The following is a 27,503-nucleotide window of genomic DNA, read 5'->3' as shown; positions in this document are numbered from 1 at the left end:
TCAGTCACAGACTGGAGTTGTTTTCCCTAGCTCATGCATTATTATTCTGTGTCGAAACGTCTTTGAGGTTGCGTCATCATCAGACAATGACGTGTTTGGTTATGTCATCATTTAAAAGTTACTAGATCCTATTTTAAGCACAAATATTTTTTTTCTGTAAGGTTGCCTGCAGTGGAACCGGACAAATAATTATCATGTGTCTTCCTCCCACTCCGTTTCCCCTTTCCTGTGATCCTCTTATTCTACACTCGCTCCTTAGTGTAATGGCTGGATTACTAGTTCCACAGAATAAAGGCGCGTCCACATTATTCGTACTCGTGCTCGTGCGACTCGCTATGCTCGCGAGTAATGTGAACGATATGAGAAGTCACGAGACAAGCAAATTTTAAAATTTAAATTTAAAAACTATAGCCAGTAAATTAAAATACGACTACAGCCTATACACACTACGGATCCTCACGCGCCGAAGCCTGGTGAGCAACTGAAGTAGTGTGGACGAAGCTTTACGAGCACAAGTAAAAGCCAGACGAGTCTCCCGACGAGCACAAGTCTGGCGAGCACGAGCACGAGTAATGTGGACAGAGGAGCTAAGTAGTAATGGAAGGGTAGCAGAGTGCGGGAACAAGTCCTCGCTTCTTAGAAACTCTTATCCCATCAGTCCTTGAGAATTCTTTAGGCGGCTCAACTATAGTCACAATACGATTTACCCTCAAAGATGTCTTACACAGATAATATTATGAAAGGAGTTAGACTGTAATATAGAAATTTATTAAATCATATATATTAGTATATGTAATGAAATAAATAATATAAAATATAATAATTAATAAATATAAAAAATTTTCGTTTGCAATTCTTATGAACCAGAAATCTTGAACATTCATATTTTGTTAGACATGCGAATCCAAGATTTTTTGGCAAAGGTTCACAGAAGCATTCTTATATTTATATATGTTACAAAGACATTAATATGTTTCGTAACACCTGAGCACTTCATTTAAGACTAGCAGCCTCTTTTTCATCTTCCATACAATTTTGTATCCCTGCATTTGTTCAACATTATTTCGCACTAACTGCTTTTTAATATCTGGCAATCTTATTCTTAATGAACACATATCAATTTGTTTAACTAAATTATGTTACAGTCCTAAACCTGAAAAATAAAATGGTGCTGTTTTAAAACAAAACAAAATCAGGTACATATTACAAATAAATAATAATCTAGGCTTCTCAGCTAAGATTATAACAAATTTTTATATTGGGCTCAGTTCAACAGCCTTAACAACCTCAAATTAAGAAAGTAATATTTCTTAAATTGAATTTGGTATTAGTCGATCGTCAAGTGTTCAATCTGCTGAATCTCGAACACTTCCTCTGTTGGTCCAAGCCCGACATTCAGAAAGCCTCATTTTAATATCAGATACAGGGTGTTCTAAATTTAAATATAATTAACTGCTATGGGGTGTGGCGTCATATATGAGAATACAAACGCGAACAGTTAAAGTTACATTTCATAGATAGAACCTACTTATTTTCTGAAAATCTTTGGTATTTTGTAATGTACCGGTAATAAATTATATTCTTCTGAGAGACATATTGACACTTAATGATAATCATATATATATACATATATGTGTGTTATATATATAGGCTTGAGCGTGGGACTATGCTAAAGAAACCGTACATTTTATCATAAATTCACAAAGGAAATAACTAAACCCAAATTAGTCTTTTTACTATTTTCGTTCGTTCTCGCTTAATAGTTTTCCGAAAGTTTTGTCTCATGTCAACACTATTAAATTAACAAACGGTTTTTGTAATGCAACCACAAAATAAGTTTGATCTCAGAAATATTCTGTGGTTAACCAGGAAGCAATATAGAATTGTGGGTAAAACCAGATTTTAGAGAGGCACTTGATATACATGTATGTCCGAGGTAAAATATTCCACCATATTTGAGTTTCATTTTGAAGTGTAAACTGAAATTACGTGTATTATAAAAAAAAACTGGTCCATTTTTAAGGTGGGGTTTTCGGTAGTCCGAACTCTCCCACCCCCCGAAATATCTAGGATAACTGAAAGTGTTCTTCTAACGGAATTTATAAAACTATATCTCGTAATATATCTGAAACCCCTTGAGCAGGGATTTCATCTAATTCTACTTAAAAGTTCAGTTCCTACCTCACAGGAAACGCGGTACGTCTCCAATTTGAAGAACATTTTATTAAAGCAATTTAGGGAAACAGTCATTCTTTCTTTTATGAGAATCAAGGACATATTTACATTTGTGCGGGCCCCCGGGGCAATCAAAATGTGGAGCTTCCTCTCAGTAAATACGTATTTAGATTATGACAGTTGTTTTTCTTTTATATCTTAAAATAATTAAAAATACAAATTGATATTTCATGATCTTACAGAAGCAAATTTCTGAATGAAAATTATGAATTCTATTTCGGTCTTGTGGAACCTCCGGGGCGAGCGTTCCGGTCGCTACCCATTAAGTTCGGCCTAGATGAGAATCATATTGTAGCGTATAGAGCCGTTGCTATGCAGCGAACACAACAATGGAAGTGTTGTGTCTTCTATGTGGTCCGTATCGAGATATTGTAAGAAAAGGACAAGATTTGAGCTTTGAGACATTCTCACTTGTGGGCATAAATTATATAAGATGTTTCGGAGGCTGTTTGTGTTTCCACCTTCAGGTTAAAAATACCTTCTTTGTGGAACCAGTTGGTTGAACCTGTTCTTTACCCCCGTGCCTATTCTTGTATATACATTGAACAGCATCCCAATAAATATTTCGATGATGGGTTATGTAACTGCTTGGAAATTTTCTAATTTTGACTCGTTATTGTGATGAAGAGTTCTATCTTCTGGGATAGAACACTTCATAACCACCGCTGCGAGTACCTCATCTAAATTATTGTGATTGTTGCGTCTGTTGCCCTGATTGTTGTTGCTGGCTGTAATACCCACTGTAGGCCATCTGGTGAGGATCCCAGACCCTGGAATATGGCCCACCAGAGGATGCAGCCGGGTTCCAACTAGGATCGTAAGATGAAGGAGGGGTCGTAGGGTCTGGTGCAGGAGCTCCGTAAGGGGTTGGAGCGGCTGGTTCCACTGTCATGGCCATCCCCGGCATTGGCATACCCGCCTTCTTGCACAACTGCATGATGAGGAAGCCGGCGACGAGAAGGATGGCCAGTTTACTGAGAACAAGAGCCTTCAGAGCCTTGACACCGATGATGGCCACGAAGATGGGCATAAGAGCTTTCAGCTTCAGCTTAATAAGCAGCAGGAGTGGAAGTAGAAGCTTCTTCTTCAGCAGACCACGAGCTGAAAGCAAGCAAAATTAACATTAAGAAATTATGGTGACAGTCGATTAAATCCGCGGTATATTGGCATGAAGTGCCAGCGTCGATCAGATCGGTTAACGCTTGCTTCGCATTCCTACACGCACCTGCCATCTGGTGGCATAGATGAACTACACCAAAGATAAACAGGATAAACAGGAGCGTTTCATACCGTAGCATTTGAAATTAAAGAAACTGAAATTTAATCTCAGTTTATAACAATTCAGTCTCAGATTATTAGTATGATGGGCATTCGGAAACACGCAGTGTAACTTTTCAGGGAAAGTGAATACGGCTAGAGGCCGGTCTAGGTCATCACGAACCGACATCTGACTTACCAACAGCATCAATGATTTTCTAATTAGTAAGAATATCCCTGTAAGAGGCCGTGAAGGCCCATAGTGTTGTGAGACGTCGAGGCTCCCACATTTTTCTCTAGACAATCGGCTCACAGATGGTGGTAAGGTCTTTTCTATTTTTTTATTCTTAATTCGCATAGTGGGGGGTGGAGTCCAACTGGGTCTACTCGCCACGGCGGCCACTGATTGGCCTATTGTAGCCTGCCCCGGGTGATTATGATGATGGAGAATTTGGTGGAATTAAGATTGGCAGGGGAAATCGAAGTACTCGGAGAAAACCTGCCCCAGCGCCACTTTGTCCACCACAAATCCCACTTGACCAGACCCGGGATCGAACCCGGGCCGCCGCGGTGGGAAGCCAGCGACTAACCCCTTGAGCTATGGCACGGCCGTCTTTTCTAATTAGTAGGCGAATTAATTAATATGAATATATTAGCGAAACAGATTTTTTTCACTTTTTGTAAACAATGGCTGCAACTTCAATCAGTAGTACTACAGTATATACTCGTGTGTTTCTTCTAAGGAAACTGGACCCGTTTTTTCATCAGGTCTTACAAAGAGCTAGTTTCGATCACTGGACCATGAGCACTAGTCCAGTGTAAATGAGTAAAAGTAAAGTAAAACTATCCGTGTACCAGGCCGTGAAGGCCCATAAGGTTGTCAGCCTTACGCGCCGGCCGGGCTTTACTCCCAAAGAAAATTATTTAATTAATTCCTGGTACTCATTTCTGTTAGAGGCTGAGTCGACCCCAGGGCCATAGTGCGGCTGGAAGGATTAGGTAAATTGAAAAAAAAATCCAATAACTTCATCGGGGCTTGAACCCGCGACTTTCCGGCTTGTAGCATAGCCCCTCAACCAACTACGCTACCACGTACCCCTTCCTCTAATTTCTGATGAACAAAAGAGTACAGAAACATTGTGTTTTAAAAACTCAGCACCATGGACAACGTCCAGAGAATCACTCGTTTAAACAACTAATTCGGCTCTTCGATGATAAAATCAGGGACCACGAAAGCCTAAATTCTCACCCTGCAAAAGAGATATTCCGCCCCAGTTTTTTGTTAAATCCAGGTCAATTTAACTTCATCACAATTAATAACACGCTATTTCCAAACCCTGCAACAAATACCGTCGTTGGCGTCTCGGCTCTTTAGACATTTCTAATTACGTTTCTCCATAACCCGTTCAGATTACTGTCACTCATTGACCGAATAGTAGAAATTGTTTTATTTAACATAGTTCCAAAAGTGCTACTTGTTTGCCCATACCTTTGGGCTAGCCGCGAATATAGTGTAGTCATCTTAAAAACATGTATTCGGAAAAGGCATGACTCAGTTCTCCTTCATCCACCATAAATCCCACACAAGCTGACCTGGGGTCGAGCCCATTAGAGTTATCAGTGTAGATGATTATAATAATAACTCCTAAACACTTAATACAATGGGCTCTTCTGGTTTATGGTCACGTTTTTCTCTTGGAATTAAATTTTTTCCTCAAATTTTTATGCAAACCATCAAATCATGTTTAGGTAATTTATGTAATATCTTAATCAAAACGGCAAAATTAAATTAAAATATTTTCGCACTAAGTAGTTTTTTTCCTTTGGCGCTACAGCCCTCATTTGGGCCTAGGCCTACCTCCATGAAACTCTCCGTTCCACTTCGGTTTACTTGATCTTAGACATACGGTAAGACTCCTCGAGCGGGTGATCAGCTCGTCGCAAGGCACAAATATCCATGCCCTGAGTGGGATTCGAACCGAGCGAGCGAAGACAGTACATGCCTTAGACCGCTCGGCTACCGTGACCGGCAGTGTATAAGAGTAATATATACTCGTAANATATATATATATATATATATATATATTGATATTATTTGATTCTAGTGCCTGAGTGAATATCAGTTTACATAACTCTCCTACAATTTTGTAGTACCGTAGTCTGTATAGCAACTGGCTACGGACTGGACGACCAAGGGATCGGAGTTCGAGTCCCGGTGGAGGCAAGATTTTTCACTTCTCCATGTCGTCCAGACCGGCTCTTGGGTTCATCCAACCTCCTATCCAATGGGGACCTGGGGTTCTTTCCCGGAGGTAAAGCGTCAAAAGCGTGAACCTGACCACTCACATCCAGCTAGTGCCGAGGTTAAGAAAATGTGGATCTATACTTCCACTCCTCCATACGCATTCATGGTGTAGTACTTAACTAGTTAAGCACGGGTACAACTTTACCTTTACTTTATTTTCTTTCTACACTACATAAAATTTAAATGAAAAATTAATATTTTAAAATACATGACTCTACTGTACATATGAGTACCATGTCTCACCTTGGTTCGCAACCTGTACCTCAGTGCAGTTTCCTGCTACTAATATAATCCTTGTGTTACGCGCCATCCTACCACCAGGAGGATAACTACAAGCAAGGACCTGCTTGAAGTGCGAATACTTAATTTTGTCATGTCAGGATGATAAGTAACTATACTTCTCTGCACAAACCACAGTCTGTCTAGAAATGTATCGAACTGATTTACCTTTTGTGATGGCCCTGTCTTCATTTGCGTCAGGTTTCGGGAATTCTACTTTGAAGTCCGTCAAACTTTTCCCAGGTTTAAAAGTCAGCACCGCCTCCTGAAACAAGAACTCTGGCAGATGAACCTTGAACTGGTGGCTCCTGAGATAACGTGTGACCCTGGACAATATCGTAGCGTCCAGAATCTCTGCGTCACTTTCTTCTAAAGATCTCCCTTCCTGGACCCCGATCACGGAATCGAGATACGTAAGAACTTTCAACCGCAAGCACGACATTGAAGAAACACCGTTTTCACTGCCGGTAAAACAGTCGCCTATAACAGCCGACAGCAATTCTTCGCTGTTGCTAATGCCCCTTGAGGAACTGCCAATTATTTCATTGTCGACGAAAGAAGCGCTGGAGGCGAGAGTCAGGCTGCAGAGTATGGCGTGTAGCAGCATTGTATTGCTGAAGGCTATGGTGTCTGTCGGAAGGCCTCTGGATTGATTGTGTAGGGCCACACCTCCTGGCGCCCATCTTTTATTGTTGCGGGCTTAACAAGGTCAGGAGGTCGTGATGCGGATTGCATATTTTCATGCGTGTCTGCGCTGTGACATGAGACGGCTGATATGGGCAGGACTCGGTAGGGCAGCGGACACATGTAGTTAATTAAATTATTTGTCTTATTTATTTAAAAATTTAATTGTTATGTATGAATATATTTATTTTTTAAATTTATTTAATATTTAATTGTGATTTATGTATTTATTTATTTTTTAAATTATTTCTGGAATGTTTATTTAATATTTAATTCTGGTTTGTTTACAAATATATTTAATTATTTACTTGATTCTTAATTTTTATTAGAAAAATTAAATCAAACAGGATTCAAAGGTAGAGGCACTTGGCACTTGTGAGTAATGCAAATGTGGTCCTGTGTTCAATAAATTAAGTACCACGCCATGAAGACGTATGACAGAATGGAGGTATAGCTCCACATAGTATTAACCTCGGCACTAGAAGGAAGTAGCGGTCAGTTTCACACCCGTGTTCTTTTAAGCCTGGGGATAGAGCCTCGGCACCCAATGGATAGAAGATTTGGTGCGCCCCAGGACCGATCTTGGCTTTATGGAGGAGAGAAAGATTTCTTCTCCCTACCAGGAATAGAACCCCCATTTCTTCAGACGTCAGAATAGTGAATGAGACATCCCGTCTCCTTGGCACTCAGAGAGGAGAAAAAAAAAATGCAATGTTTGGTGGAAAAACTAAGGAGTAAAATTTGAGGTTCTTTCGGTGGGGTTTATGAAGACTTCTGGAAACTGAGGCCGTAGAGTCTGGCATAAGTTCACCAACTGTTCAGAGGAACGCGATGCCTTCGTCTGTAGAGTAGAACACATTGGAGGCAGGATGTTCGTCCCAAACGTCGGAAAACTTTACCAGATAATACGGCGCCTCGTCTCAGAAGACAGATATCTATGAATCTTAAAGGAAGATGATAGATTGGTGTGAACTGGATTCCTCCTGAAGAATATCGTCTTCTGGGATGTGGTGCCGTGTAGATATTGTGGAAACCGACGTTTCGGAGGAACGTATCGCCTCCATCTTCAGGGAATAAAAATACACGAGCAAGGAACAAGTCTGCAACCACCTTCTCACCCTCGTTCCTTGCTCGCGGATTTTTATACCCTGAAGATGGAGGCGATATGTTCCTCCGAAACGTCGGCTTATACAATATATACACTGCGCTACATCCCAGAAGACGGCATTCTTCATAGTCACCGCCCTGACAACCTCAAATCTTACATGGATTCGTCTTGTCCGGAACAAGAACAAGTAACCGGCTGTTGTGAACAAGGTAATGAACTTTCGGCTCAGAATTGCTTTACTAGCTGAGCAGCTGCTAGCTCTTGAGAATGACGCGTTCGATGCAGTAATGTATTTGCAGTTTATTTAATTATACGCCACCCAGTAGTTCAGACTACCTAGTGTCGAATATTAGGATGATTAGGAAACAAGGAAATGGCTAGGATGTGGGAGGAAGCGGGTGTAAGCAGTTTAATCGTGGGATTTACCGGAGGGACTGAGGAGAACCACGGAAAACCTTGGCAAGGTAACTGAGGTCCGAGCCGATATTTGAACCCATAACATTCTGTATACCTTTCCTTCTATCCTTATTTCCTTTTTTTATTTCTTTCGTAAGCTATACCTTTTTTTAAATACATTCCTTTCTATTTATATATTTAATGGCCTTAGAGAGCCCTCGATATCTCAGTTGATGTCGCCACTAGGTTACAGGCTGGCCGAAGATTCGGGGTTCGATACACAGCAGGGGTAAGATTATTTCTTGTCGCCACAGCGTCCGGACCGTCTGTGGGGTACAGTCAGTGCCATATGCAATGGGAATCACAGTGAGTGTCAGGGGCTTTTGCCCGTGGGTAAAGTATTTTGGGCCTGACACATACTATTCTTCTTCATCTAGGGCCCAGGTTAACAATATATGGAGCTGTAAGCCTCACCCCCATACGTCCTTCACGGCGTGGTGCTTAATTACCCACACTGGTAACTTTATCTTGATGTTTATACAAATCTTTTGTTGCGAAGATAAGGACGGCATAAATATCAAACCGGGAAAAAGGTTTTCTTTTATTTTCTAGAATATTCACTGCATAGGGGAAAAAATTCAAGCATAATTTTCACATCCATGCTACAAGCCGGAAGGTCGGGGGTTAGATTCCCGATGAGGTGATTGTATTTTTCAACTGACCTAATTCTTCCAGCCGCACTATGGACCCGGGGTCGACTCGGCCACTAACAGAAATGAGTACCACGAATATTCTTGGGGGTAAAGGGCGGCCGACGCGTAAGGCTGACAACCTCACCGCCATCTGTGAGCCGATTGTCTAGAATATGTGGGAACCTCGACGTCTCATATCCGTATGGGTGTGCATGGCCTGTTACAAGCATAGTCACCTTACCTTTAAAAGGTTTCTTTTAAATGGAATATCATTTGAAAATACAGGGGATAAATATGAAAATTCCCATTTCTAGAAAAGTTTTCAAACAATTATTCTTCTCTTTTAGATCTGAGGTTTTCACAGCGGTTCCATGAGTTGTAACTGCACCACGTTTGGAGAGAGCACGACGTTTCGGAGGAACATATAGTCTTAATCCCCATTGCTGAAAAGTAAGCCAACAAGGACGCAGAAATAAGTAGACAGCAATTATTGTTGTTGAATGTTAACCAAAAGCGAATCTTGTTGACGAATGTTAGTAAAACACCAAAATATCAAATTTAATATAAATCCATTCAGCGATTTTCGAGTTAATGTTTGTGGACTGACGTCTAAGCAGACAGCACAAATATATCGGGTACATTTTCTTAAAGTTTTGTTGTAATGGCTGCAAGAATTGCAAATTTGGATTGCCCCAGTAGATTCAGAAGGCATGAGTGGGGACATGAAGACACGGATGTTAAGATCCGACACGCAAGGAAAGTAGGCTGCGTAGAATCATATTGGCTCGAGACTTCTCTTCCATTCAGACTGCAATGTGCCGTGAATGCTTCATGGGCTCAGGGTTCCGACGGAGAAGTGTCTTATCTAATGACATCGGAACTATACTAGTCTCCTCCTACTAGTGCCGAGCTCAAGAAAATGTGGAACTATACATCCATTAACCCATACGTCATCGTGACGTAATGCTTAAGTTAAGCACAGGGAAAGCTTTACCTTTACCTTATTTCATGAAATTACTACTAATCATATTTGTTTAGGAGTTTGTGGGCCTCTATTGAAATATAACCCCCCCCCCCCCTATTTTGGGCTACAGTAACTCAAGAGTGTATTATATTTCAGCATCCCGTTGCATTGAGGCATTAGCCTTATTATTAAAGCACACGTCAGTAATGCAACAATATTTTTTTAATTATAAAAGACATCTAGAATATGTTTCTCACTAAAAATGCAACTTTAGTACTTTACGATGTTGTTAAAATCATAAAATGCCATTAAGACACTAAAAGTATAATTTATACATTAAAAGTGATCATCACGTTACTAAAATGTCTCAAATTTTAAATGTTTCTTCTTAATTTACAACATGTTTCGGCCGCATATGGACCATCATCCTCGTATTTTTGTTTTCGTGGAGAGAGTATATCTTCTCTCTCAGCTACAAGTGAGTGTCATTCGTTTAGGAGGTTTGTAGTTACTGTCCGCGCAAGAAGGGCGTTAACATGGAACCGTTCGAAGAGTTGACGCATTACATTCACAAGGCGATCAGACTGAATTTCAGCACACGAAAAGTGTGTCGGTGAAGAATTCCAACCCTAAATGTGTTAGCTGATCCTACGTGTCCTGCGTGGCTGCCATTTCATTCATGCCAACGTCACACACACAGACGCAGTCACGTGTTGCACTCTCCCGGACGTCGCTCTGAGGTACCTAGTTAGTGTCGATGTTACAGTAAACATGGCGGGTTGGCGCAGCTGCAACGCAAACGACTCGTATTCAAAAGGTGCTGGGTTCGATTTTTAACTCGTGCATATTGGCTACCCTCACGATGGAGGGCACCAGGATTTCGTAGAGGAGGTAGCAAATTTTTTAACAGCAGACAGAGAATCTGGGTTCAGACTTACATTTAAGCTGCTTAATATTATTTTTATTAATTTTATAAAAACAATTTCAAATGTTTGTTATTATGTTATTAATATTAGGTATATTGGAACCGGGATATTTTAGCCGGTATAACGATTCCCGGCAATACCAAGAAATTTTTCCCTACTCCTCAGTGTCCAGACCATCTCTGGGCCCCAGCAAGCCTTCTCTTCAATGGGTACGGGGATTCTTCCCCCCCCCCNCGGATGAAATAAGCGAGGCGTGAAGCCGACCACTTACTTCTGTCTAGTTCAGAGGTCAAAACTGGTGGCGCTATACCTCCACTCCCACCTACCTCTTCATGGCGTGGTGCTTAATAGATTAAGCGCAAGTGAAATATTATCTTTTTTATCTACATAATTATATGACGCCACATAACTTGGTTTTGCTGTATTATGTAAAATTCAATGGTTTATATGTTTTTTATTTCTTTTTAAATCGCTTAGTGGGGGGAGGAGTCCAGCTGGATCCACTCAGTACGGCGGCCACTGATTGGCCCATTGTACCTGCCCCGGCTGATTATGATGATGGAGAATTTGGTTGAATGAAGATTGGCAGCGGAAATCGAAGTACTCGGAGAAAACCTGCCCCAGCGCCACTTTGTCCACCACAAATCCCACTTTACCAGACCCGGAATCGAACCCGGGTCGCCGCGGTGGGAAGCCAGCGACTAACCGCTTGAGCTATGGCGCGGCCCTGGATTATATGTTCATACAGTCCTATGTAACAATGGTTTCTGAGCTTGAAATTTATCATTGTCATAAAGCAATTTCACTTTACACGGTACATGATTACAAGTTAAGTAATGTGTCGCTAACAGTTGAGCTCCGATTTGTTTCAGTGTAAGATGTTTGTTCTGTGAGCAGTTCAGAGCACGAAAGCTTATGCAGCAAGTTATAGAACTTCCGGTTAAATTCTGAGCTGTTGTTGCACCTCTAAAAATAAACTGTAATACTCTTACGAATGACTATTTAACAAAATTTTGTTTATTTTTATTGTTTTCTGATTTATTTATGAGCGAGAGTCAGTAAATATGACACAATTGGATATAAAACGTAAAAAATATGGTATTGGAACTCGGAAAAATAATTTATTTCTCGGCATATCTTCTACCAACATTGATACACTTGTCTCATCGCTTTACCAGTGCGTCGAAACCCGCAGCATAGAAGTCTTTTGAGTGTTGTCTCAGCCGCTTCCGGACCTCCGTTTCAACCTCTTCGTCGTCAGAGAAACTTTTTCCACTCAGTTGTGAACCGCTTTATGCGACAGACACTTCCCACTGTCAATAGGAAACATTTCTTCAAGAATATCGTTTGCATGGAGTCCCCTTGCCCGCAAAAAACGAAGGCAAAACAGAACGCTGCTCTTCGGTAATACACTCCTCAAGCACAGTCGCCATTTTGAGTACTGAAACCAGCCTCTGAACATGCGCATGCACGTCTGCTACCTACATTCTCAAGAAGCTGGACTGTGCTGCTGCCTAGTGACACACATAGAAAACCTATTATGTCCGTCGCAGCTGTTTTACTTCCATTTGCGTCTTATTTACTGACTCTCCCTCGTATTATTAATTTGATTTATTTTTTCAGCTATAATTTATCTGATTTATCGATCTTACATGAAAGTTACCCTCATCTATTCTTAACTGAAACCAAAATGGTTGACACCATCGGAGGATGAGCTGTAATGTTTCGAAATACTCGTATGTCTTATTAGTTTGACTGCTTTATATAATGATGGCGAAGTGTTTACGATATCACTGAGAAATTTTATTTAGTCCGAAGAGGATGGCCACTTCTTTAGGAATCGTATTAGTTGATGATCTTCCTATTCCTGTATGAGCATCACTGGGTGTGAATGTCATGCCCCTAGAGATCACTTCTGTTTACTTAACTCGTCGTTATAACCCAGACGACAAATTCCTCCCCCTACACGCTATAGCCCTGAAGATGGATGTGAAATGCTTCTCAGAAACGTCAATACCCGTCCGCAACATTACACGTTGTCACCGAAAGACCATAGACTATAATTTGTTACAGCATAACCTTGAACACCATAGCATAAGACATCCTTGGAAATCACATAGACATTATGACCTTTGACACCATAGCAACAGATATCCTTGGGCACTATAACAACAGATATCCTTGGACACTGTAGTGACGGAATAACAGTGAACACCATAGCAAGAGGTGTCCTTGGCCACCATGACAACAGACACCCTTGGAGACTGTAATGACAGAATAACCGTGGACACCATACCAAGAGATATCCTTGGACACTATAGTGACAGAATAACCGTGGACACCGTAGCAAGAGGTGTCATTGGGCACCATAACAGATATCCTTGGACATTGAAGTAACAGAATAACCGTGGACACCATAGCAAGAGGTGTCCTTGGGCACCATAGAGCAAATATAACCTGAGCTAACATGGCAATAAATATCCTTGAACACCATAGAGACAGTATAAGCTTGGACACTATAGCAACAGTATAGACATCATAGCAACAGATATCCATGGACACCATAGTGTACTCGTAACTTTGGTTACCAAGGGGACAGCGGTTTCTGATCCAAGTTAGTTCATTTTTATGGTCAATGATTATGACTTATACACCTGGAATTACAATGTGCTTCAAGATGGCATCTTCTGTATCAAGGCTTGGAAAAAAAGACAAAAGGAGAAAATTCATCAGATGCAGACCGACAGAAATATCTACAATTATATCTTGGGTGGAATAAAACTGGAGTAACTAGAAGGACCATCAAATTGCTTAAGGAAGGAATAGTGGATTAAAGATAATCATTACAGTTCAAATATTGGGAAATATTTATTTAAATAATTATAATAAATACATAGATTAAATGAGTGAAACGCGTTGTTTCGATAGTTCTGCCCATCGACTAGAGTACCTTACTGTTATATTCGTATGTAATGCCATGGACTAAGAAATATATTTATGTAATGTAAAACTCAGTTTCATTACAATCACACAATAAATTGCGCATATGTAAATCGCCAGGCCATGGGGCAATATGTATCTTCATCAAAGTAGACACACAAGCATAGATTTAGAGATTTGGAAGAATTTGATACCAGTAAAAGGTAAAGTTGTCCCTATACTTAACTAATTAAGCACTACGCTATGAAGACGTATGGGGTAGTGGATGTATAGAACCGTATTTTCTTGACCTCGGCACTAGATGGAGGTGAGTGGTTAACCTCACGCCCCTGCCGCTTTACCCCCGGTACCCATTGGATAGGAGGTTGGGTGAGCCCCAGAGCAGGTCTGGACGATGTGGAGAAGAGAAAATTGTTGACCCTACCGAGACTCGAACTCCGAACCCTCGGTCGTCCAGCTCGTAGCCAGTCGCATTACCGACTGCGCTATCCTGGCTCTCCTTTGCTACCACAACAATTAATTGAAAAGAAGACAAAAATATTCAAAACAGAAAACAAGACACAGAAAAATATACATAGTTGACTGTACTTAACTCTGGGATTAGGGAGTTTTTGGACTTAGTCCATCGTCCGGTATTCTGAGAGAATATCAATTTTTATAACTGGGTTTATTTTCATCCTACTGGGGAAGGATTGGGAGGTAGCAGTTTCTACTCAGCTGAGAAAGAAAGGACTAAGTTCACTTACTGAGATTAGCTCTTTGTAGTGTACCGAACCGAGCCACACATCGATCGCACTTCATCTGAGGACGGAAATATACAATTTCCGAAATATTGTGTTCTTTCAGAATATTAGACGATGGGCAAAGTCCAAAAAAGCCAGCAATTCCAAATGTAATACGCCGCCATTAGAACCTTTCAAAATTGATTCTTACGTGTCCGGTATAAACACAATTACAAATATTAAAAACACCATCCATAGATCAACAAATAATAAGAAATTTTATTACATTTTCTAAAATTCTCATCCTGAAGAAAATTTGTTTTAAATATGTGTTATTCTACAGTAACCACAAATTCGTATCAATACATTTTTGTTGTTACATTTCATAGCTATAAATATTATAAAACATAATAGAAAATTTTATGTATGTATGATAATCTAACGGTTAGATTCTAACCGACCGATCGAGCGACCGCCGCTTGCCGGCGAGGTTAGTGCCAACTTCAGCGGATAGAGAGCATCGCGTGGTCCGAGCAAAGGATCTCCACGGTCGGTGGGTATAGTTCGCTTGCGGACTAAAAGCCACGGAGTTTCTTTTTTAGGATTATGTAATCGGTTCCTTAGTCGAGGTGCATGAAATAAATTTTCGCAGCCAACATTCGTTAATATAGTCAAGACATAAAAATACATTAAAAACGGCATTCAGTAAATGAGTGAATGTAATTATCTTGTATTCTGTAGCTCTCTGTATTATCATTTCTGAGAGTTCTCTCAAGTGAGCACAGTTGAAAAACTGAATGACGTTAGTGTGAGATGGAATTGTGCAAAGCAATAAAAGAGAAGGGACAAGTTAACACTTTACTTTCATAGAGTACTTCCAGGATACATTACATCTGCTGCAAAAGAAGAACACAAAACACCATCTTCTTTCGTATGGCTCAAACGTTAAAGATTCGTAACAAATCAAAATTTGATTCATGAGAAAATTAAAGGGGATTGAACTCGGGTAATGCTTGCTACCATTCGGTCCAAAACATTTTGTGTTCTCGTCTGCTGTCTAAAAACGTACAAATTAGAACTACACCTTTGCTTGTGGTTCCGTATGGGTGTGAAACTTTGTCTGTAATATCAAGAGAGGATCATACATAGACTGAGGGCGTTTGAGAACAGGGGGTTGAGAAGAATATTTGGACCGAACAGGGATGAAGTGACAGGAGGGTGGAGAGAACTGCATGGTGAGGAGCTTCATAACTTGTACTCTTCTCCAAATAAAATTAGAATGATCAAGTCAAGGAGGATGAGATGGGCAGAGCATGTAGCACGAATGGAGGCGAAGAGGAATACATATAGGATATTTCTGGGAAAACCAGTAGGAAAGAGACCACTAGGAAGACCAAGACGTAGGTGGGTGGATAATATTATAATAGATCTTAGAGAAAAAGATGGAGTGGTATGGACTGGATAGATCTGGCTCAGGATAGGGACGGGTGGAGGGCTCTTGTGAGCACGGTAATGAACCTTCGGCTTCCGAAGAAGTGCTCAGCTCCATGTAGTTACTTAGTTAATTACAAGTAAGAGATTCGTAAACACTAGAGTCTTCAGACGGTGGGAATAAATGCAGAGGCAGGAGATATACATTTCTCGCTACTGAATAAATAAAAAATAAATAAGAGTTGGTGTGTGTTAACTGTTAAGGACCTTTGAGGGGGTAGTGTTGATGAGTGTTTCGATCCTACTATATTTGTAAAGGGCTTTTACTTTCATTAATTAAAAAAATAAGAGATAGACTTATGATCTTCAGGCTTTTAGCAAATTAAATAACGCGAGGTTATGTTCAGTATGTTTAGATTCTTCTTACATAGACACAATTGGAAGAAAGTCGCTCAAAACAGTTTCCCTCGGCCAGGACGATGATTATTTGAACAGTACAGAATTCAGTCAAACACATTTCCTTGAGCTGTAAGCATAAATTTTTCATCTACGCTGCCCTGTAATCATACTTCTACTAAGAGAAATATATTGTTTTTGTATGATTATAGTAATAGAGCAATGGGGCACGCTGTAGCATAGTTGGTTGAGGCATTATGCTACAAGTCGGAAGGTCGCAGGTGCAATTCCCGTTGAAGTCACTGGATTCTTTTCAATTGACCTAATCCTTCCAGCTGCACTATGGCTCTGAGGTCTACTGAGCCTCTAAGAGAAATGAGTATCAGGAATCTTCCTAGGAGTAGAGGACTACCAGCGCGTAAGGCTGAAAACCTCACCGCCATCTGTAAGCCACTTGTCTAGAAAATGTGGGAGCCTCGACGTCTCACAACCCTATGGGTCTCCACGGCCAGTTACAGGGATAGCTTTACCATTTTATAGTAATAGAACATGTTATCAGAAATTATTACACGTATTAAATTGTTAAGAATATTCATTAATGATCAGTATAACATTATAATGTACATTATTTTAAATATACACATCTTAAAAACAGATCTGTTCATGTTGTGGTGTTATACACTACTTGGCAAAGTGATCACTGGGGCTGAAGATGCAAAAGGTTGATCATCTCTGACTGATAGGGCAAAGATGTAGTCATTACAGAATGGACACTAATTCACGTTAGTACATATTTACATTTGTACATGAATATGCGTAATTCGATAACTGGTGAAATAAACAGGAAATAATACACAGAACTTGAAGCTTGTAAAGAGAAACAACATCGGTCAAAGTTACAAGTCAACAGGCAATTGACTGCCCTAGGAACGGGAACCTCGAACGCGTGTCTCTGGTTCGTGATTATATTTAGACATGATGAACTTGTGACTTCATGTGTAAGATTTTGGGGTTTCACGGAAGTGACTGAAGAATGCCTTCTTCTTGGATGTGGCGCCATGTAGATATTGTGTAAACCGACGTTTCGGGGGAACATATCGCCTCCATCTTCAGGGTATAAAAATCCACGAGCGAGGAACCAGCGTGAGCAGGTGGCTACAGGTGTTTTCTCGCTCGCGGATTCTTATACCCAGAAAATAGGAGCGATACGTTCTTCCGAAACGTCGGTTTATACAATATCTACACTTCGCCACATCCCAAAAGAAGACATTCTTACTTCATATGCTATGTTCCGGGGGTAGGGGTTAGTTATTAAATGAGGTAACAAATTCTTAAGGGTTGGCCTGAATGTTGGCCTAGTATGTACTCTTATTTAGATCTACCGTTTCCTATACCCTCGAATGATGGAGGTCTGGTACGCATAGGATAGGAACCTAGAAGAATCCCAAGGTCATTCTGGATCAGGAATCACATCCTAAATGTCCTAAACACGGATCTACAGGATACGTGTGAACAGACGGTGAGATCCTTTGTGAATGTAAATAAATAAATACCAACTGTGCGAGTGAAAAAATATACACTCCCATCTGCATATTTTGACGACGAGACGTCTGGCAGTTCGGATGCAGCCTGCTATCTTAACGATCGAACAACGTTACCGGAAGATAGCGTTAATAGTTTCCATATTAGACAACAGATGCCTTCACTAGTATAACTCTAGATTTTTTTGTGTTACATTCGAGGTATTAAATTTTCGAATAATTTCATATAGCTGTTTTTATGTCAAGGAGTATAAAACCAGTTTCTTCCCAATTAATTTTTACTGAGGTGGTGTTTGAAGCGATGAAAACCAACTGTGAGATGTGTTATCTGGTAAGATGTTTGCAAACGCGTACAGTTCAGGCTGCCTGGGCATAGGACCTGTATGCCAGGGTATGTGGATCAGAGCTCCTAGCTGCACTGTATTGTGCAGAGCTCGGGTCGAAGTGTCCGTGGGCCACAATCTGAGGGGGAGATGCATCTCCAGCAATCTTCTTGCACAGCTGGAAGACGGCGAGAGCTACTGATATGACGAAAGAGAAGAAGCTAAGTTGAAGTGCGTTCCATGCTTTCAGACCAAGGGCTCCAATGAAGAGGGGCACCAGCGTGATTATCTTCAGCAGCAGGAACACCAAGATGGGGATGAAGATCCTCCTCAGCTTGCTCTTCCGGGCTGTGAAACAATGACACAGTTATCACTTTACTATAAACTGCTCGGAGGATGGGGGGATAATGCTCCTCAGTTCTATGGGGGAAACAAGTAAGACAAACACATTTTTTATTTCAAATTTGAGAGGAAGGAAGCAACTCTTCATAACTTGTATTTTCTCCAAGTATAATTAGAATGATCAAGTCAATGAAGATGAGATGCGCAGGGCATGTAGCATGAATGGGGAGACTAAAAATGCATATAGGATGTTGATGGGAAAACCAGAAGGAAAGAGACCACTGAGAAGACCAAGACGTAGTGGGTGGAAAATGTTAAAATGGATCTTAGAGAGATAGGATTCAATGTTATAGATTGGATTAAGCTGGCTCATGATAGGTATAAGTTGATGGCTCTTGTGAACATGGTAATGAACTTTCGGCTTCCATTTTATGTTGGGAAATTCTTGAGTAGCTGCAGAATTGGCGGCTTGTCAAGAAGGGCTCAGCTCCGTGAGTGAGTGAGTGATCTAGGAAAGGAACAACAAATCGAGATGTTGATTTGCAGCAAGTACCACGTATTGACCCCTAAAAGCCCAGTGGTCACTATACGTGCCACCCGCTGTAAGACACTGAAACTCTGCATTCTGGCCACAGAGTGTATCTGTGTGTTCCGTATGGTTCTCACAATGAACAGCGACTGTTTCCCTAAACAGCATTAACCGGTTGGGCTTTGTAGCGGAGACGTAATGTGTTTCCTGTGAGGTACGGACTGAACTCTTGTATATTATGTAATAGACATTCAGTCTTTTATACGAGATTTCAGGGCATCACGGCATTATGCGTGACGACTAATCTCTTTTGTAGAGGGTACGAGAGTTTCGGAACAATAGAAGACCCTGTTAATGATGACGCCGGTTCTTCAGAACTATCTGTATCTCTATGAAGATAAAAGGCGTCACCAGGAATATTAATCTAGTGGTAAAACCGTCATTTGTACCGATTGTGGGCCCCAGAGCCTTTATGGACGCTGTGGAGAAGAGAAAATTCTCCCGCAGATACGAGTACTGAAGTTTCGGTAGAGAAAAAAAACTGAGACACGCGAGTTTGTTGAAAACCATAGGAGAGGATCATGTCAAAGCCTTTGTGAACCATTGCAGAAAGAATTACCTTCATTCAGTGTGACATCTTTACCCTGCCTCTCCTTGAACTTTAGAGTCGCCATGATTTCGTTATCATCCAGAAGTCTTGGCGACAAGTTGAGGGTAGCGCCAGGCAGTTGGACCAGCAAGTCATGGCCCCGTACGTACTGTTCCACCTCATTGAGGACTTCATCGTCCACGCTTCTGACCTCGTCGGTTGAGCTCTGCTTTTCGGCGTTGAGCGAATTTCGGACTATTGCAACAGCTTCCGATACCTGCAGCACAGAGAACAACCAGCTCACTTGACGCAGAATACAAACATTCAAAAGTGGCAATTTCTACCGGCAATTGTGACACCGTGTAGTCTGGTACGAATTCATCGAATACCTGGGAACCTGGTGTCACTATCTTCACGATAGAAAAGTGAGAATTTCTCCTAAATGGTGGTAACAAGGCGCTCAGAAATGTCGGTGACATACCTGACTATACGGCGTCACACATCATCACATCTAAATGAAATATTGGTTTATTTAGTTTCATATATGGACTTCCACAAATAACCAATTCATTTGAGGCGAGTTTATACTAATTTATAAATCAGTTGTCTAATTCGTTTTAGCCAATTGCCTCCATGTAGGAGGATGTTTCTTGAGAAACTAATAGGCGCTCGGTTAGTCAAGATGTTGTTATCAGTGCACAATGCCCGAATGTTTATTACCCTATTCACAAGTGCCCATCAGTGTTCCTTATCCTGAACTCTTCCATCCTGTTCCTTTAAGGTTCGTTTTAATATTATCTACATATCTACTCGTAGATCTTGCAAGTGGTCTCTTCCATATAGGTTTTCTTATCACAACTTTGTACTCATTTCTCTTCCATCTGTGTCGTGTTCTCCGAACATCTCATCCTCCTTTTTTTTATTATCATCTCCTCTTGAGATGACAGCCGAAGATGATTGAGGATAAAACACGTAATATATTATAGTGGTTTGTGAATTGTAGTAACAAGTTGTATAATATGCAGTTAATACGTTACAATTTAATTGCCTACATTTACAAACAAAACAAACTCCGTGGCCTGTAGTCCGCAAGCGAACTATACCGACCAAGCGACCGCCGCTTATCAGCGAAGTTAGTGCCAAATTTAGCGGATAGAGAGTGTCGCGTGGTCAGCGCAACCGATCCCCACGGCCGTTAATATCGGTTTTCTAGACCGGAGCCGCTATTTCCTTGAAATAGCTCCTCAATTACCCTCAAGAGACTGAGTGGACCCCTTTCCAGACCCACTACTTCTCCGAAAATCTGGCAGGGCCGGGAATCGAACCCGGACCTCTGTCTGTAGCCACTAGACCTCAGGGGCGGTCTTGCCTGGATGTCTGAAACTGTAAATTCGCGTTCAGTCTGCTTACCTTATAGGAATCCTTCCTGAGAATCTGATCCAGAAGGTTCAGAACTTTAAATTTGAGGCACGAGACTTGATCATTCCTTTGCGCACATTTTATCTCTAATTCCTGAACCACTGCGTCCATTGGCGTCTCTTCCCAAAATGCCATGTCCTGCGTCTTGTCTCCAGTGGGCAGCGATGCCACTAGTGACGCCGCTAGGATCAGACACGCAGCAAGTGATCTCAGCTTCATCATTACCCGCAGAAGGACCCTATCGAGGTGGACGTTACGTATGGAAGGTGCCGCCGTTTCTCTGCAAGGTTTTATACTAAGGCAGAGCGATACATTGGCCACAGTAGCTTCCCCTCCCTATTTTAATGCCGTTCCTTTTCCTTCCAACAGGACACGCGAAGTAGGAACCACGTTCTGGCGCCACGCAATGAATAACAAGTATCAGATTCAGTGTCAGTGTCACAAGCACTGGAAAACGCTCCGCACTTCCGTGCGGCATGCCACTTCCCTTTCAGAGCGGTCACTCCACTTGCTACTCAGTAGAAACGAACGTAATTCATTGATGCAGTTTCGCAAATGTGTGCTTTAGTTTATTTGATATCAGGAAATGTGATCCCCATGTGGAGGCGGGTTAGAGTACTTCTACTGTAGTTACGCGAGTCGTAGAATCTGACGAAAAGGAAACCCGCTTCCTGGGGGTATAATTTGGCCACCCTGTTCCTGGGGGATATAAATGCCGGGACCTGGTCCTCCAGGATGGGGGAGTCTCGAATCTGAGACAGAGAAATACGGTCATGAATCCCGCGGCACTCGGACCCGAGAATGACTATGCTGCCGAGGACCAGCAACAATTGTAAACGACAGACAGATCATCTCATCAGAGAGGATGCTACACAAAGATTATAACCGCAAGTGTTCAGTTAGAAAATACAATTACCGATCGTGAGTCTCAATGGGACTCGTCGCCAAGAAGAAACCGCCGGTAATAAAGTTATTCTGTTTGTTTGTCAGAGAAGAACTGGGGGAGTCCCTTGAGGTGGCAGTCGCAGATGATGGAAAAGAAAAGACATAGTGTGTCATATAATATAGTAACAATTTGTATAAGTGTCCGGTCATCAATCCAAAAATTGTCTATAAGTCACGCACACCCCCCAAATACATGACAGTATGTAGTAAAAATTGTGCTTTGAAGGCTTGATCTCCATTATTACTTTTGCCGAAACGTCGTACTCTGTTTCTTCCATAACCCCATACACTTTACTTGCACAGAAATTAGTCTCACTAACTCGTCATCATGGCTTCACCAGCGAGTTATGTTGCCCGCTGACCAGATCCGCTTTGTAATTAGATTAGGGTCAGAGAGTATAGTAATCTGGCAGAGGTGATGAGTTGGAGCAACGAAACGAAGAACAATATGGGGGCGTGAGAAGGAACAAAATGTCGTCCTGAATTCCGATGCGTCAAATATTTAATGCTCACCTTAGCAAGTGAATCAGATCGTCTCTTATTGTTTCATTCAGCACGCGCTGAACAGTGAAAAGCAGCGTCTCTGGCCGCCATCTTGTTCAATAAGGTTTCTAGGTTATCATCCGCGTAGTCTCCAAAACATCTAAACGCTAACGCGTATAGATTAGGTTATGGCTTGGACGGCAGAAGTATCGTGGTTCGATTCACGGCAGAGGCAAGAGTTTTTCTCTTCATAATGTCCACCTGACCAATCCAGTCTGTTTTACAGTGGGTACCACGTATAAAGCTGCAGGGGCGCGAAGTTGATCACTTTCATTTACTATTGAAGTCAATCATGGTGGAGCTACACCTCCACCCCCATACGTTTTCATGGCGTTTGGATAATTAATCCCATTGCTGACATCAGTTCTGTATAGTGAGGAAACATGGTGTCTTTCTCCGAGAGACGAGAATTAATGTAGGATTTGAGGTTTTCACGGCGTTGACTATGGAGAATGCCGTCTTCTTGGATGTGGTGCCGTGTAAAGCTTGTGTGAACCGACGTTCCTCCGAAATGTCGTTTCACACAAGATCTACATGGCGCCATATTCCATAAGACGGTATTCTTCAAGAAAATAAATGATTGTACGTTTTGAGGTTTCTCACTGCCAGTCTTTCCCTAACCTTTGCCACCACCAGGTAGTGGTCAGTATCACAATCTGCTGCCCTGAATGATCGGCCATCAAGTATACTTGAATACCGTCTCCTATCTATCAAAATATGGCCTATTTGATTGTGTCTTCCCATCAGGAGATGTCCAGAGAACAGTGTGCTGAGGAGAATTTTGGGCAAAGAGAGATGAAGTGACAGGAGTTTGGAGATAACTGCATAATGAGGGGCTTCATAACCTGTACTCTTCTCCAAGTATAATTAGAATGATCAAGTCAAGGAGAATGAGGTGGGTAGGACATGTAGTACGAATTGGGGAGAGAAGAAATGCATGTAGGATATTGGTGGGAAAGCCGGAAGGGAGGAGACCACAGGGAAGACCAAGGCGTAGGTGGGTGGACAATATTAAAATGGATTTCAGAGAGATAGGATGGAATGGTATGGATTGGATTGATCTGGCTCAGTATAGGGATCTCTGGAGGGCTCTTGTGTACACTCTAATGAACTTCATGTTCCAAGAAATGCTGGAAAGTTCTTGAGTAGCTACACAATTGGCAGATTCTCAAACAGGGCTCAGCTCCATGAGTGAGGTTTTGAGTTTATAACAGCGGTGACTATAAAGATGCGATGTGATGCCATGTAGTCCACTAGAAGTTCACCGAAGATTCGTATGCACCTACTGTCTCCATCTTCATGGTCGAAGAGTAATCTAAGCAAAGTAACCGGTGTGACGTAGGCAGCAACTACTGAAACGTCGTTGTGTTCTACCGGGCCACATGGTGTCACATCTCAGAAGGTACTGTGCTTGAAAACAAAAGTTTCAGAGAATACATTTTAGCGGGCATAATTAATCGGAATATTAATTTTCGGTTTATCATTCTGGGTTGTGACACCGTGCATTCTGATTACACAACTTTCCCGGAAAGCCTGCCATCTTAGGTTTCTTCACTCAAAATGGAGGCTGTAGATTCCTCTGTAGCCATTGTAGAATTGCTTAATTGGATGTATCTTAGGGAAATGAGCTGTGAGGATGGGAGGCGGATGGAACTGGCTCAGGATCGTGTCCAGTGGCGGGTTTCTATATTAGCTGTGTTGAAGCTTGGGGTTCTGCTACCAGAGTCAGTTATATCGTTAGAAAAGCAGGTTATGAAAATCACCGCTTTACCCCTGAAGAAAGAGCCTCCGGTATCCATTGGGTAGGAGACTGAGTGGGTCCTAGATCCGGTCTGGACGTTTCGGAGATCAAAACAGTCTCTTATAAGTTGAACATTTATAGGCTGATAAAAACAAATTTTGACTAATTTCAGTGCTAGTTTTTACTTTTATTCAGGAGATGTTTGTCTGGACTGTGGGCCAAGACAATTTTCTCAAGATTTTTCGTGGGTTTTTGCGAAAGTATCTCTAATATAGGCCACGACCAATTCCTTACACATCTTTTCAGTTTATTATTCATTATTATCGAATCAGTGTAGACCAAACACGTTGAATTACTGATAATATCGTTAAATAAATTAAAAATAATTAAAAACAAATAAGTTAGTACAAGTGTAGGACTTACTGAAAATTGGTTCTAAAGGGTTCTATCGATGGTGTAGAACACAGAATTGCTGTTTTTTAGAAGCTTTTCATCTCCCGGTCGATCAAGTGATTGAAATTAGCTCTTTCTAAGGGGGAACAACTCAGTAGATCTTCTCCCTCCTTCGCCTTAGGACGGAAACAGATGTAGTTTCCGAAACGTCGTTTTTTCTATTCTCTAGAATATCGGACGATGGAAAAGTCCAAAAACCTAGTTAATTATGAGTATTATTGAAAATTATATTGGTCATACAATATGGATTGTTTTTGTTGTATAGTTCCTTGCAGATTTTTTCGAAAACATTTTTGTCTGATAAAAATTTGACGGATGATGGGGAACTTGAATCTCGAGATATGCCCATAAACGCTCATGCTCCGTCATATAAACTTCCAACTTCGTGTTTCTTTTTTTTTTCGATTTCAATCAAAATTAGGATTTAACAACATGTCGCGTGCTCTGTTCCCGATTAAGTCTGTGGATTTTTTTCAGTTGACCTAATCCTTCCAGCCGCACTATGTCCCTGGGGTAGACTCAACCTGTAACAGAAATGAGCACCAGGAATCTTCCTGGGGGTAAAGGGCTGCCGCTGCGTAAGGCTGACAACCTTACCGCCATCTGTGAGCCAATTTTCTAGAGAAAATGTGGGATCCTCGACGTCTCACAACCCTATGGGCCACCATGGCCTGTTACATGAATAGCTTTACCTCTTTATCTGAGTTATTTTCCAATTTCATGAAAATCCGTTTAGTGGTTCTCCAGTTCTGTGTGGACAGACGAAGAGATAAATCGATTTTTATGGGCGCTCGCAGGGGTGCAAAAATACGTGATGCTTTCGTTTGCTCTTATACAGTAACCATGGTAACAAAATTGTTAGTTTTGTTTGAATAGAATACGTAAAAAAAAAATAAAGCTATCCCTGTAACAGGCCGTGGAGGCCCATAGGGTTGTGAGATGTTGAGGTTCCCACATTTTCTAGAAAATCGACTCATAGATGGCGGCAAGGTTGTCAGCCCTACGCGCCGGCCGCCCTTTACCCCCAAGAACATTCCTGGTACTCATTTTTGTTAGGCTGAGTCGACCTCAGGGCCATAGTGCGGCTGGAAGGATTAGGTCAATTGAAAAAATCCAATGATCTCATCAGGACTTGAATCCGCGACCTTCCGTATTGTAGCATAGTGCCTCGACCAACTACGCTACCACGTGCCCCATGGAGTATGTAATATGGCTTAATAAATAAAAGACAATGGATGTACTTTTTTTACTCAAATCGTTTAACGATGAGTGAGTTGTGGAGAGCTCGGGAGTGACTGAGAGCCAGCAGAGTCACTCCTCATTAGTGGGGGAGCGACCAGTAGTAGTCAGATCCCACCTATCGTCGAAGAGGGGGCCCCATTTCGAAACACTTGAAAGAAAGTCTGTGTTGGCGAGGGCCAGCAGCAATTTACCGAACTAGACAGAAAACAGTTGCCTTGCGTTTCTCAGCAAGGAATATCGTGCGTAGCAGCATCGAGGGGTTTTGCGAACCCTCGTATAAGGGATATGAGAGACTATGAAGCATTGTGAACTGACAGTTGCTAATTCAGGTGGTGATGTAACCAGCTAACTGCATGAGTCATTCTTTCTTGAGAATCTGACAGTTGCAAAGTAGGTTTTTATATTACCCACTCTTCTTTGAAATCGATGTTTCCCTAACATTTCCACTTAACCTCATCCTGAGCTAGTCGAATCTAGTTCACAGCCTCATATAACAGTCCTCTGAGATTCATTTTAATATCATTCTCTCATATAAGCCAAATGGTCTCTTCCATACTTTCTGCTTTCTGATTATAAGCATTATGATCGTCATATGTGTAGTCAGTCCATATAATCCTAATTGATTTAATTACTATGATAATAATAGGCTAAGGGAACAAGTTCTTCATTATGTGATCATTTGTATCAACCTGTTAGTGCTTATTTCTTAGGTTCAAATATTGTTCTCAGCATCCGGTTTTCGATCGTCCTCAGTGATCCCCTAAGAGTAAGATACAAAGTTTTTACACACATACAAAACAGTAGGTAACATCATGATTTTGTATATTTTAATCATCAGGCTATTTACACAGGTCACGGGAAGTATACAAGATGATATAAATAAAGTTTATTAAATAATAAAGAAATTCTGACGACAGAGGTTGATTCACACGCGAACGTACGCCCTGTAGGCTAAGGGCTGGGCGTCTAGAGCGCGGCTCCAGCCTTGATGCTCGTACGTTGGTGCGGGGTGCTCAATCACAGGGGCAGCCGCAGGATAATGGTACACTTCGTAGTTGACGACTTTGGGCTTGGTGAGCTTGAAGATTACCATGGCCCCCGACAGCACGATGGACAGTAAGCCCAGGGTCAGGGCTTTCCATGTCTTGAGGGCGATAAGAGCCAGGGCCAGAGGAACCAGGGCCGTCGCCTTGAACTTGAGACCCAGGAGAAACGGGATCACCACCTTCTTGATGATTCCGCGCTCTGTGGAACAAGACAGCAACACTGAAGCTAACGCGATGTACCAACGAAGTGAAGGCGAGGAAAGTGGAAGGTAATTCTACTGTTCATTTAGAGACACGTTAATCTTCAGTTTCTGTGCTGCTGTGGTAGAAAACCCACAGAATATCATGCAAATGAAGAAAGCAGTCTTCTGGGATTTGGCACCGTGTAGATGTGGTGTTAACCGACGTTTCGGAGGAATGTATCGCCTCCATCTTCAAGGTAGAAGAAAAATATA

The 27,503-nt window shown here is 41.6% G+C and overlaps 1 protein-coding gene across 8 annotated transcripts in view; it reads left to right on the top strand.

Annotated features, from left to right (window-relative positions):
* LOC111873802 overlaps positions 1-27,503 on the top strand; it is a 291,936-nt gene that overhangs the window by 207,328 nt on the left and 57,105 nt on the right. The window contains exon 1 of one of the 8 annotated variants that reach the window (XM_033755229.1): positions 18,516-18,634. The exons of the other annotated variants lie outside the window; for them this stretch is intronic. Coding sequence (XP_033611120.1) covers positions 18,607-18,634 — 28 coding nt within the window. The 5' untranslated portion in view covers positions 18,516-18,606. Of the gene's footprint in view, positions 1-18,515; positions 18,635-27,503 lie in introns of those variants that run through there. 8 annotated transcript variants of the gene reach the window in all.

This window comes from Cryptotermes secundus, unplaced genomic scaffold, assembly GCF_002891405.2.
Source record: "Cryptotermes secundus unplaced genomic scaffold, Csec_1.0 scaffold215, whole genome shotgun sequence".
Lineage (NCBI taxonomy): Eukaryota > Metazoa > Arthropoda > Insecta > Blattodea > Kalotermitidae > Cryptotermes > Cryptotermes secundus.
Note: the sequence above shows the minus strand (reverse complement) of the source record. Positions and strands in the feature narration are given on the sequence as shown.